The 13,870-nt window shown below is 44.9% G+C and overlaps 1 protein-coding gene across 4 annotated transcripts in view; it reads right to left on the minus strand.

Moving 5' to 3' along the window:
* RNF11 (ring finger protein 11) overlaps positions 1–13,870 on the minus strand; it is a 37,174-nt gene that overhangs the window by 13,319 nt on the left and 9,985 nt on the right. For all 4 annotated transcript variants that reach the window (XR_013587322.1, XR_013587321.1, XM_078605406.1 and 1 more), the window contains exon 2: positions 1,587–1,762. Coding sequence is in view for 2 of the 4 variants with exons in the window: in XM_078605406.1 (XP_078461532.1) it covers positions 1,587–1,762 (176 nt within the window). In the remaining 2 variants the exon portion in view is untranslated. The remainder of the gene's footprint in view (positions 1–1,586; positions 1,763–13,870) is intronic.

Genomic DNA, 13,870 nt, shown 5'->3' on the forward strand with positions numbered 1-13,870 from the left:
GAGCAATGCGATGTCGCGTCACATTGGCCAAACGGACGATGGAAGCTGACATAAAAAAAACGACTTCTAAAGACAATTGCTGCTTATCAACACTGCGTGGCACAGTATAATATCCCTCGCATGGCACTCGGACCTATATTTTTGGTTTTAGAGATGTAAATTTTGACCTAAACCTTTTGTATCTGCAGGAATTTAGATTCTTTGGTTCTTTCGGTAAAGTGACGTAGATTGAAAATTAAATATATAAAATAATATATCGACAGACACAATTTCAACTAAGAAGACGGTTATAAACTTTGCATTTTGTTTGCATTTGACTGCAAGTATTGTGGTTAATGCACACATGAATCCTTGTAAAAAGGTTTCAGTTTTGTTGCCAGAAAAAATGGAAAAACCCCTATTATATTTTGGTACTGGCAAAGGAGGTCTAATGATGTAGATGCTCACTCCGAGCCCTCATTACTTTGATAGTGCATTGTCTTTGAGCTGTACGCCTTTTGGCGTCCTCTGGTCGAGCACCAATTGGGTCGAGGCTCAAAAGAAAGCCGTCCCTTGGTGTGGACCAATCAGTTTCAAGGACAATGCATATATTATCATAGTGAGTTTTTTGTTTGCATTTGACTGCAAGTATTGTGGTTAATGCAGACATGAATCCTTGTAAAAAGGTTTCAGTTTTGTTTCCAGAAAAAAAGGGGAAAACCCCTATTATTATACTCTGTATCAGTTTAACACGTAGGCTTTCGCGACCATATAAACGTTGTGGCTTGGCTCTCCAACACACCGGTGTGCTGTACTAGTGACGAATTGGCATGTTCAATTTACGTGACAACCCTTACTAGTTGGGTAGTGGCGGGTTTTAAGGACACATATATATTTACACGTTCTAACCCAAAAACATTTTTATGGATTACTCTATGTGCGGAGTGGCTCGGAAGTGCTGTCACTTGAAGTGAAATGGTGGTGAGATGTTAGCTACCTCGCCTGGAAAACAGGAGGCCGTGGGTCTATTCTGACCCTGATGCCTGTATATTTGGAATTTGCTTGTTCTCCCCACTGTTGTGGATTTTTCTCTGGGTCCTCCGGTTTTTCCCTCCACATTTAAATTCCACATTCGTTTAAGAGTATTTGACTGCTATAAATTTCCACATGAAGAGCCACTTCGTTGAGCTACCATTTGTGGCCAGGTCACTTCTGAAAAAGAGCTACGTAGTTCAGTGGGCCTTACCTGGTGAAAATAACAAAAAATCTGTTTAGTTGATCTCACAGGTAGTCTGCAATATATGCATCTGCAGGTCATCGTCTAATTTACAGGATTGCTCCGCTCTGTGAAAGATTTTCATGGACTGACTCTTGACAAGAGGCTGATGCCACAATCGGGAGACAATCGTGAGAAAATATAAAGACATTTCTTGTATGTATGTTGAACTTCTTTCACACCGTACATAGCTAACCGCGTAAATCAGAGGTGCGGGATCGAGCGAAGGAGCATAACAAAGAGGCCACCCCCCCCATGTTGCACGTCGTCCGACGGAGCGGCACGGTGAAGCCGTGGTGTGAGGGGGACGAGCGAGCGGGCGTCCACTCACTCGCGGCCGCGTTTTTCGGCGGTGGCGGGGTCGCGTGCCGGCTCGTAGACTCCGCGCGGCAGGTGTTGGATGAGGCCCAGATGCTGCGCGATGCGGATCTGCTCTTCCTCCGTGAGCTGCGTGGCCAGCCGCGTCTGCGTGGGCGTCAGGTGGTAAACGGGTACTCCCGCCTCCTCCTGCCACGAAGTTCAAGGGAAAAGTGCCGAGTGAGTGGGGGGGGATGGTGGGGATGGCGGCGGCAGGCATAGACGTGGATCAGGTCCACGTGTTCATTCCAATTTCTCGCAATGTGCAAATGCAAAGGTTTGTTTATGCCGATCCAAAAGCTGGCAAACTGGTCTAAACTATGAAACTAAACAACTTTTTATTTTACCAGGGAAGGCCCACTGAGCTATATCGCTCTTTTTCAGAAGCGATCTGGCCACAAATGATTGGTCAATGACGTGGCTTAGGTGGAAATTTATAGCAGTCAAATACTCTAAACGCATATTTCTAAATGTGGAGGGAAAAATCTAAGGACCTGGAGAAAAATCCACACTACCACGGGGAGAACATGCAAACTCCAAATATACAGGCGTCAAGGTTGGAATCGAACCCACGACCTCCTGTATACCAGGCAAGGGAGTTAACATCTCACCACCACCCATTATGTATATATTTATGTTGAACTTTTCGCACCATACGTAGCCAACCATGCTAATCGGAGATGTGGGGAAGAACAAGATAAAAATCAGTTCCAAAGAAATGTTTTTTAATAAAACGTATTAATAGCACCACCATTATCTTTGGTGGGTTCTTCAACAAATTGTTTCCAGTGAGGCACGCAATAAAACTAGTGTGCGCTGGTGGGCATTGGTATGTCGCATAAACGTGTTTACATCATAGTGTCACATGGAAAAATATTACGACATCAATGGCCTTGTACAATAGTAACGATTGTACATGTAACCACTGATCTGTACCTCTTGTCTATAGCTGTCAATCTCTCTTTCATATTACCCTAATCTGTAACTGTTGATGTCACATGGCGGTCCATAGCGTTGTGGGTCACTCCAAGAGCATTCGCTGGCCACATGTGGTCTACGAGCCGCCAGTTAAAACAATCTCGTATAAATGGCTACATAAAGTAGGTGTGCATGCTTACATCCACCCGCATGCATCCCAATAAACATACGCTCATTGCGCTGATCAGTCACAATGCTATTTAGGAATTCTGCGGTTTTGTAAATGGTCTTCCTACAGACAGACAGGCGTGATATCTCCCAGGCATCGCAATAGGTGGCCAAGTGGGTTCCAAAATTATGTAAACATAATTATAAATGATGCATAATACACATAACCAAATAGAAATAATCTAGATTTGAAGTTTTCGTGACCACAGGGATCCATACTCCTTGGTTCTTTCAGTAAAGTCACGTAGGTATAAAATAAAATAAATCACGACGTTTCGGGCGCAACACAAGCGTTCGTCATCAGGTGGGACAACCTTGCTGTGGTTGTCCCACCTGATGCAAGTAGAAATAGTCAAAGGGCCTTTGGCGAGTGACATAAAACATGTTTTGCGAAAGCCTCCTGAACGTTACATCGAGTTAGATGGGAAACGAAAGAGGATTGTCATTTCAGATATTTTACGCAACAGGAATAATGTTCCTTTTCACGAGAATTGATCATGAATGTTCCTCTGTGAGATTTTTTTGGGTGCAAAGACGTCAACATTTCCATCACCAACAATGGGGCAAATTGTCAGTGATTTGTATCAGTTCACTCATCAAGATTATTAATCTAGACCAGTGTCTGGCTGCTTAAAATGAACAATGCGGAAGTGGTCATCTGGGCGAGTGGTGGAAATTCCCCATTCCCATTGTGATAGTCAGCATGCTGCGAGGAAAAACCCTGCTATCTTCCTAAAAGTGTTATGTATTTTATCGACCCCGGCGGGAAGATCGCTGTTCTTCCCCAACCAATTTGCGACCTTCCGATTGTGAGTGAACATCACCACCATTTAAAGTAAACTGGACATTTCCAATACACATCGGAGCCAATATAACACCACGAACAACTCTGCTCACAAAACTTGGTACATTCTTCTGAGTATTCTGCCTAAGGAAAGGTTCTCAGCTCACATTTTCTCCATTATATCCAATCTTGCACCCTACTCTTTTGTCATTATCCTTTAGTTATTTATATTGTCGTGTAGTTCTACCCTTTTCTTCCTCTTTGCTTTTCACCTTTTATGTTTACTTCCGGTGCTTCACCCAGCAAACCTTCCCCCCTGGAAATATTCTTAATCTGGGAATACTCTGCACCATTCCAGTGGTCCAGTATGGTAGACCTGTACATGCAGTGGCATGTGTATGCTCCAAAATACGCAAACCGATCCCATTATGTAATTAGATGTTACACGTCTTGTGTCTAAGGTCATGCAGAAGCCTGTGAAATGCATAAACATAATTCCGGGTCTCCTGAACCCAGAGCTGCACATCAGTGTGACGGCCGATCATCAATCTACTCAGGATCACATGACAGTATTCTCAGTGCTGTTGAGGCATTCTACCTCACCAAGCTGGTTAGTGCGGGTTGATGAAGGGATTGTGAACAGGTCCAGTTTAGATATAAATCATCACCTCGTGTCAGCTGTGGCCAGAAATGGAACGCAGGTCGCCGGGGTTCATAATTCAGCGCGCTAACCACCGCACAACCACTTCTCCAATAACCATTACAAAGAGCAATGAAGAAAATAAGAACATTAAAAAGCAATTATAGGCTTTGCTAAACAAAGCATTCAAATAATAATCAAAATAATCTTATTTTTAAAAAAAATTTCCTTAGACTATAATCGCAGGTAATGCAGCTGAGAGAGACATCCAGCCAACAAAAGACTGCAATTTAATATCCTAGGTGGGGGTAAGCACAGCTAATCATCCCTGGATTAACATAATGAGAATTACTTTATTGGAAGCCAAGGGCGACTGAGGCTGCATATAGACTGGGCCGCCGCCGCCGCCACCATCACCACCCCAGATGTAAGATTTATACTCCAGGCTCAGGATCACCAATGGAGATAAACACAAAGGCCATTGCACGTATTAGAAGCGTGACAATCCGGCGTGTGAATTTTATGATGAGGCTTATCATACACACTAAGAGTGGCAGACATGAACCATATTTTAATTGTGCAGTCTGGAACTTATACCGCTGATATGCAGAGCGAGGACTTTGTGCTATCCTCTCTCATCTACCTCTACTCCCCTCTATGCACTGGCCTACCTCTCCTCTCTCATCTCCCTTTACTCTCCTCCATGCACTCTCCTCCCCTCTCATCTCACTCTACTCCTCTCCAGACATCCATGCTGTTGATCGTCTGCCCCAGTTCCAGTTGAGACTCATGACCTTCCTTTGTTCCCCTCTGCTTATTGCAGACTGCCTCTATTTATATGTAGTGACTGTGAATGTCACTGTGTGGTGCCGGGCTTGCGGGGCCACGGCGGATAACATGTTGTCATTATGTGCAGCCCGGTTACTGGGCGTAGTACCAGCCCGAGCGGGGCTTGGGTGAGTGCTGGTTAGCGCAGAGGCACCATGTACAGTGTGCGGTGCGGGCTCCCGGTGAGGGAGCGTCAGCCAGCCAGGGTTACGTTGGGGCATGATACGCTGGTTGACCTGCCGCCACGTGACCGGATGATATTGGAGGGGGGCCACCGGTGGACAGCGGCTGCTGGGTGGTCACGTGGTATAGAGGAGCTCTCGGGATCCTTCGGGAAAGGGCTCGAGAGATCGAGAAGGCGGGCGGGGCGAGAGGCGGAGCCAGCCCAGCCCAAGTCGATATAACGGGGGCCCGTGTGTGGCTCGGAGTTCTTGACTGTTGGTGAGTGAAGATCCATGTTGGGTTGAAGAAGCCTGTAGCCAAGCGGTCCGGGACCCAGCTCGTGGTGTCTAGTTCTGCCGTAGTGTGGTTAAATGGGCGTTCAAAACCCGAATGTAGGTTATGTTATGTTGTGTTGAGTTTATGTAATAATGTTGCTCCCAAGACAACGTCTGCGACTTAGTTGGACTCACTACATATATAATAAACATTCCTATTGTTTCCATACAGCATCTTACAGTGGCATTTAGATGCCATATAAATACAAATTGTAATTACAATTGAAAGAGGGGCCACTATCAGCAACTAAAGGAGGGGACAAGTGGTGGCTGGCGCAGCAATCCGTGCTTTGTGCTCTGAACCTGGCAACCTGAGTTGTATTCCCAGCCATGGCTAACATCAGTGCTAATAAAGCATCTGAATCAGTCTCGCTCCTCCCAATCCCCTTAAATCCACAACAATAACCATGGTGAAGTATGGTCAAACAATCCCCATCACCAATATGGTGAGGGGGAGGCCTTCATCCAGCAGTGGATTGACTAAGGTCTAAACACAAACAGCACCAGCACCCTCCTGCCCTCACTATGCTTGTGACTAAGAAAAAAAATCTGGACACATCAAAATCTTTATTCATTCTGGAGAAATCCATGGGCTATAAAGCAATTTTTCACAGATGTCCAGAAAAAGTGTAGCGGGTCCTACTGAGTCGCAGATGTTGTTCCTTTTAGAGGCAACACTTTTATTTGTAACACCGTAACACCGCAACACAAAGGGGCAACTGTCACTTTGCCAGACGACAGCGAGTTACTGCTACGAGGGGTCGATCCCTCACTCGTGTGTCCAACCACGTGGTTGCCTCGTAAGACGGAGAGCTTCAGCTTGAGACGTTGAGCTTCCCGCTTGTAGATGTTGAGCTTCCAGCTTGTAGAATGCAGCGACCCCGGTTCCTCTCAGGGACCCGCCTTATATTCCTCTCCGGTCGGGGCCGCTACGCCCTCGGCCCCGCCCGCCTTCCCAAACATTCTCGTTCCCTCTCAATCCTTCTCAAGAGCTCTCTCCGGACATGTGATCACCCCCTAGTCCCCCCACCTGGGGCCCCCTGTATGGACATTCGGGATCACGTGTCTACGGGGTCAACCAGAGCGCCATGGCACGGGGCAACCCTGCCCCTGGGCTGACACTCACCCCCTCCCCCTCGGGGGAGCCCCCACCACACGCCGTGCGTGGTGCCCGCACTATCCCAGTGCTCGCCAAGCCCCGCTAGGGCCGGTATTACACACAGCCACCCACACAGTGCTGTCCACGATGTAGGAACATCGAACGGCATGACCCTTCTGGGCCGGCACCATACAGTGACATCCCTGATGTCACTACAATAGCATATTCGCATGCTGAACATTCAGCACAACTATTAATATAAAAGAACAATACACCGTGCCCTCGTGACAACCGGGTTACTACGTTACACCAAGCACGAGTATGCAGGTTTTTAACGCCCAGGTCGCATCAAATGCGCAACACCGGCCACCGTCTGCAGAATCAATAGTTTCCTACGTATATCGAGATTCTTACTGCCGATCGCCGGTCGGCAGAATACACTTTGAAAGCCATGCTTCGATGACATTGCCAGCACTTTTGCCTTTGGCCAAGGTTGCAGACTTTCTGCAACTCCACATGACTCAGGCGAACGCTGTGTCATTGTAAAGCAACACAGCGTGAAGCCAAGCTGATGTTTTGAAAATTCGATAAGCGTTTTTTTACGTGTCTTCAAACTTGGAAACCAGGTTTTAAGCCAAGTTATGGGTGCATGGAAATCTAAACTGAAGCATTTTGAGTAGACAAATTAAATAATCTTACCTATATAAGTATTTTTTGTCTGTCCATCTGTCTATGTACGTAACTTGCGAAGGATTTAACTCGCAAACTGTGGGGTTAACGTTTAAAACAAGTACCCAGATACCACGCGATAAGCCCTGTGGTGAGCCAGCGCTATTCGTATTTCACATCCATCAACTTTAAAGCAGATAAATTAACAATTTATTACTATTAATTATTATATTACTATGCTGAGCGTGCGCCAAAGCACACATCTGCGCATGCGCAAGAAAGCTGAGTCGTGGTTGCCCCTAGCAACGCACACACGCGATCGTTGGGGGTAGGGGGGAATTCTCATTCGCATTAAAAATGTACAAAAAATACACACAAAGCTGGGGTAAATTCTTCAAAGTGTGATGTCCTCTTCTCCCCCCCCCACCCCAATGTGTGCACTTACTACGATAGGGTCGGTAGATACTACTTTAAAGTTTGTAGTTACTGCTATTGTAGAGTGGGCGGTTGGGGGGGCGGTGTAGCAGCCCAGCCCCAGCTTACCAAGGTACCACCTCGGCTGGCTGGGCAATCTAGGTGAGGCCGGGGGCTCTGCACGGGACTAGGCTTCACCACTACACTCTGTGAAGTTAGTACTATTGTAATGACATAAATGGGCCGTTCTATGGCGACAGTGGGTGTACTATACACAAGGGCTCACTTGAGGGCAGATTCCGGATGTCACGGAGGTTGAGTCAGCACATGACAGTCTGGGTGAACCCGCGAGAGCACGTGACCGGATGAGGGGGCACGGAGGCCCCCAGAAGGGGGTGAGCGGGCCACGTGATGTGGACCCACACTCTTCGCGAAGGATCGATAAGGGGGCTGTTCAACCCGGGAAAAAGTCGTCTTCTCCGATCTTCGCTCTTCAGTCTTCGTACGCAACGACACGACGACGTGTCGGCTGTTTTGGTTCAACCATATAGGGAATCCGTTCAAGTGGTTAGGTGGTTAGGAACGGTGGCCACCACCATACGTAGTTAACCTGTATGTACATAATCGCTCGGAATGTGCATAATTAACCTTGGAACGTTGAATAGTGTTGGTTGCGTTAGAGAATAAAACGTGTTGCCTCCCAGTCTTGGTGTGCGCCTGATTAGAACCCACGACACTATTATAGAGTCGATATATATTATTATAAAGTCGGTATATACGACTAAAGAGTGGGTAGATACTACTGTAGAGTTTGTAGTTACTGCTACTGTAAAGCGGGCGGTGGGGCGGTATCGCAGCCCAGCCCAAGCCTGCCAAGGTGCCACCTCTTACCTATAAAAGGTATAAAAGGCAATTTGTAATGAGAAAACAGTCATGGTAATAAATGTTTGAAGGGAGCTGTAAATCTGTGTTAGCTTGCGAAGTGTCCACACGAAAGAGAATTCCCTCCTCTCCCCCACCGAACGCGTGTGAGTTGGTAGGGTCGAGCAGCGCTATGTAATAAATAAATAACCGAAAACAGCACTAAATCGCTAATTAAACTACTTTAAAGGTGACAGACGCGAAATCGGTATAGCGCTGGCTCAGCACGGGGCTTACAGCGTGGTACCTAGCTACTTTTTAAAAATGTAAACCCCACGGTTTGCGAGCCAAATCCTTCACAAGTTTCGGCCACACTGACAGACAAACAATGACATTTATAGGGAAAAAGATATAGAGTCGGCAGATACTACTATAAAGTCAGTAGATACTACTATACAGTCAGTATATACTATTACAGTCAGTACATACTACTATAGAGTCAGGAGATACTACTGTATAGTTAGTAGATACTACTACTGTCAATAGATACTACTACAGTCAGTAAATACTACTACATAATAGAGGTTTTTGGGCTAGATCGCGTAAATATATAAATGTGTCGTTAAAACCCGCCACCACCCAACACAGCCAACTAGTAAGGGTGTGCTGTACTAGTGACGAATTGGCATGTTGTTTACGTGACAACCCTTACTAGTTGGCCGTGTCGGGTGGTGGCGGGTTTTAAGGACACATTTATATATATTTACACGATCTAACCCAAAAACCTCTTATGGATGATATTGGTCACGAAAGCCTACGTGTTAAACAAATACTGCTACAGTCAGTAGATACTACTTTAGAGTCAGTATATACTACTGTAGAGTAAGTAGTTACTACTATAGTCAGTGGATACTACTATCGTCAGTAGCGACTACTAAAGAGTCGGTAGATACTATCGTAGGGTCGGTAGATACTAATATAGTCCGTAGATAATTCTACAGTCAGTAGATACCACTATAGTTAGTATTTACTGCTGCAGAGTCGATAGATACGACTATAGAGTCAGTAGATACTGCTACAATCAGCAGATACTACTATATAGTCAGTAGATACTGCTACAATCAGCAGATACTACTATAGAGTCAGTAGATACTACTATAGAGTTAAATCTTGCATTAAAGCTTTCGTGACTGCAGTAATTCATATTCTTTGGGTCTTTCGGTAAAGTCACGTAAATAGGTTCAAAGAAAATAACAAAAAACTACGACGAGTCGATCGCAACACATCAGTAGGTGCGATCGAAATGTCGTAGTTTTTTGTTATTTTCTTTGAACCTATCTACGTGACTTTACCGAAAGACCCAAAGAATACTATAGAGTGAGTAGTTACTACTATAGTCAGTAGGTACTACTATAGAGTCAATAGATACTACTATAGATTCAGAAGGTACTACTATAGCCAGTAGATAATACTACAGTCAGTAGATTCCACTATAGTCAGTATATACTGCTGTAGAGTCAGTAGTTACTACTATAGAGTTGGTAGATACTACTTTAGGGTCAGTAGGTACTACTATGGTCAGTAGGTACTACTACGGTCAGTAGTGACTACTATAGTCAGTAGATACTACTGTACAGTCAGTAGATACTACTGTGCAGTCAGTAGATACAACTACAGAGTCAGTTGATACTACAGTAGAGCCAGATACTTCTGTAGAGCCAGATACTTCTGTAGAGTCAGATACTACCACAGAGTCACGAGATACTACTCTCTATTGTATGTAGGGTGTTTAGGTAAATATGCCTATGCTGGGGTAAAAACATTTTTTGAGGGGGGGGGGGGGGGTCAACAATTTTCGTAAACCTTTTAGATCAACTATTTACCCCCCACTTTCTATAACTTTTTGGACTTCTGCAAGCCTCTTATAATTTTGTTGATGGACAAATTAAGCCCCCGGCTCTCGCATAAACTGCATTGTGATGTCATTTTATGTCTGTTGAAGGCGAACGATGCGGCAATCTATTCCTCTCGACGAGCTCTACACGATGCGCTAATCAAAGTTTCAAAGTTTTGTTTATGGCTACGGCATTCGTCCTCGCTGCGCTTGGACGGCTTGACAACAGAATGATCCGTGCCAGGTGGGTCGCAGTATTTATGTGCGCGGTGGGACGGAGTTGCCAAAAATAAATTAATTACAATTTTGACTTCCGTTTATTTGGGACCCCGGGGTCCCGCCATAAGGTTCAAATAGACAAAAGGCACGCCGGGCTTTCGCAATAGCTTAGTATTTGTATATGTTCATGTCATATTTTTAAGAGAAGTTTTTAAATATATTTTTCCCCCAGGCAATGCCGGGTACTTCCCGCAAGTATTCTATAAAATGAGAAAAGGCTTGTACTCTTTCTGGCAATACTGACAAGTGTTAAGATGTTTAAACACCAAATTGACACCTATTACAAGGCATCCAGTCTGCATTAACCACATATACTCGTGGTAAAATATGCAAACAAATATGCTTTGATAAGTATTGTACTTAAACTGATTGGCCTACACCAGAGACAGCCTTTTAAGTGTTTGAATGCGAACTTAATTCCTTCTAATGTATCTATTCGGTGTTTGAACATCTTGAACACCCGTTTTTATTGATACTGGCTAAAAGGTCCCATAGATAAGGGCTCTCTCTATTTTGGGATAGTTCAACATCAACAGTCACTGTCTATCCACTTTGCCATACGGGTAATGGGGGTTACTTGACCATACTTTACAACAATATCCCTTCCCTTGTTCTAAGGATAAGATGCTGCGGAAAGTAAGATACACTCAAATCTTATGCTTGGTGCCAAAAAGGTTGTAACAAATCTGTTCACACACACAAATACAACTACTGGATTATAAGACACACTTCCAACATTTTATTTAACATATAAGAGAAAGAATGCATGTTATATACTGGATAAACATTTTTTAAAGAAAATTTATGTTGATGATGAAGGTCGTAAAGTATTGTTGGCCTCTGAATGTAATAAAATAATTTTACCCAATCTGGAAAGGTGAGCTATGGAAGTATTCCAGCATACGTTCTCAACATTGCATCGGGCAGCTTTGTGTTCAACTGCACGAGACAGACAGACGAGATGCGTTATTAAAACGCACGAAAACGACGTCAAATTCACAATGGATACACGGAACGGGGACCAGAAAAGCGATATCCTGGCTTCCTGGAACGAAGTTGCAAGCCAATGATACGAAAAAACGTGCCTTCCTATTTCTTCTACAAGCCTCAGCAAATGTACTGCTGTCAGCGCCTTTATAAGATTGGCAGATAAAGCTGTTTCACGTATATCGTAAGTAAACAGTGTTCTTGAGCTTCCACATAGTATGTTTGAAGTTAAATCCATCCAAAACTAAAATATTACGTGAACTATGACGCCGTGGTTAATGTACGAATTTTAAAACCAAGTTTGCTTCACTCAAGTCACTCCTCCAGGGTTCAATGGAACGAGTACAACTACGCAAGAACTAAACAATGGTCGTCTCGTCAGCTGGCCCTCGGCAAGGGAATGTGGGAATCAATCCTATCACTGGCTCAAAGCTGCTTGCAGAGATGAATGTAAGCGCACTGCTCTTTTGAGGCGGGAGTCACTGCAAAGACTTTTGAGTTGAAAGTAAAACTATATATTAAATTACAATAATTCTACATGTGCCTTTGAAAGTAAAAAGGGTAATTGTATTCAAGTGTACGTGTTGGGAGGAAACCAGAGTGCCAAGAGAAGACACTTCTGGAGGACTCTCAAATTCCACCCACACAGCTCAGGGACCTACTTGCTGTACCCCCCTTTAAATAAAATAACTCTATGCCCTCCAGTCAGATGTCTTACACATTTCTCGGTTAAATCTTTGCATGATCCACCAACCTCACCTCAAAGTTACTGCGTAAAAAGTGGATACCAAACGCACCTGTCCAATCATACCTCTTTCTGCCTTATATAGATTAACTATCTCAATCTTGCTGACGAACATATGTCAAAAAAGCCATCTTCACACCAGGTAAAACAGAAACGGACAAATAATGGCACGATGGCATCACCATCAGCCATTATCTATCCACTGCTGGTTGAAGACCTCCTTGAGCTGTCACCATCTGATTTCATTAAATAAACTAGCTTTACTACCCAGCTTCGCCCGGGACTTGGATTCTCGACGCCCGGCCGTCTTTGTCTCCCCAGTGGCGATGTTCACACCACGGTTACTCGTTTGAGGCTGAGTCGACGTAGGGGAGGCCCAGGACCGGTTCAAATGATCGTCACAGGTGGTGGTAGTAAGTGGGAATCGAACTCGGGTCGCCGAGTTCATAGCGCAGCGCACTAACCACTACACTACCGCTCGCCCCACACATGCGCCCCCCGTCCATAGGTACACATACACGCGCTCACCACTCACCCTCAACACTCACCCTCACCACTCACCCTCACCATTCACCCTCACCACTCTCCCTCACCACTGTCCCTCACCACTCATCCTCACCAATCACACCCTCACCAATGACCACTCACCACTCACCCTCAACACTCACCCTCACCACTCACCACTCACCCTCACCATTCACCCTCACCACTCTCCCTCACCACTCATCCTCAGCAATGACACGCTCACCAATCACCACTCACCACTCACCCTCAACACTCACCCTCACCACTCACCCTCACCATTCACCCTCACCACTCTCCCTCACCACTCATCCTCACCAATGACACGCTCACCAATCACCACTCACCCTCACCACTCACCCTCACCACTCACCGTCACCACTCAACCTCCCCTCACCACTCACTAATCACCACTCACAATCGCCACTCACAACCGCCCTCACCATTATATTTTTGCCCCAGTCAACGCCGGATATTTCCCATTCGTAGCAGTTTATATCAACTCTATAAGCAACTTATATTAAACAGGAAGCGCGATCCTAAAGTAATTAACAACCTTCGATTAGTCCTTTGTGCGATTCAAAGAATCGATTCCTGGCATGTTGGGGGTTTACATTTTGAATGATAGAGTTTCATTTTCATTGTTTTTTTATTTTTTCAGGAGTTTTTAATTACATTTTTGCCCCGGTCAACGCCGGATATTTCCCGTTCGTAGCAGTTTATATCGACTTTAAGCAACTTATAGTAAACGGGAATCGTCCGAATGTAAAGGAATCTACAACCTTCAATTCCTTTGCGCGAGTCAGAGAATCGATTCTTGGCACGTCGGGTTTAAAAGTAATTACACAGTTGTTTTTTCATTGGTATGTAATGTTTGAAAGTTTTCATAAGAT

The sequence above is a fragment of the Lampetra planeri genome, chromosome 24 (genome assembly GCF_965212315.1).
Source record: "Lampetra planeri chromosome 24, kcLamPlan1.2.h2, whole genome shotgun sequence".
In the NCBI taxonomy this organism is placed as follows: domain Eukaryota; kingdom Metazoa; phylum Chordata; class Hyperoartia; order Petromyzontiformes; family Petromyzontidae; genus Lampetra; species Lampetra planeri.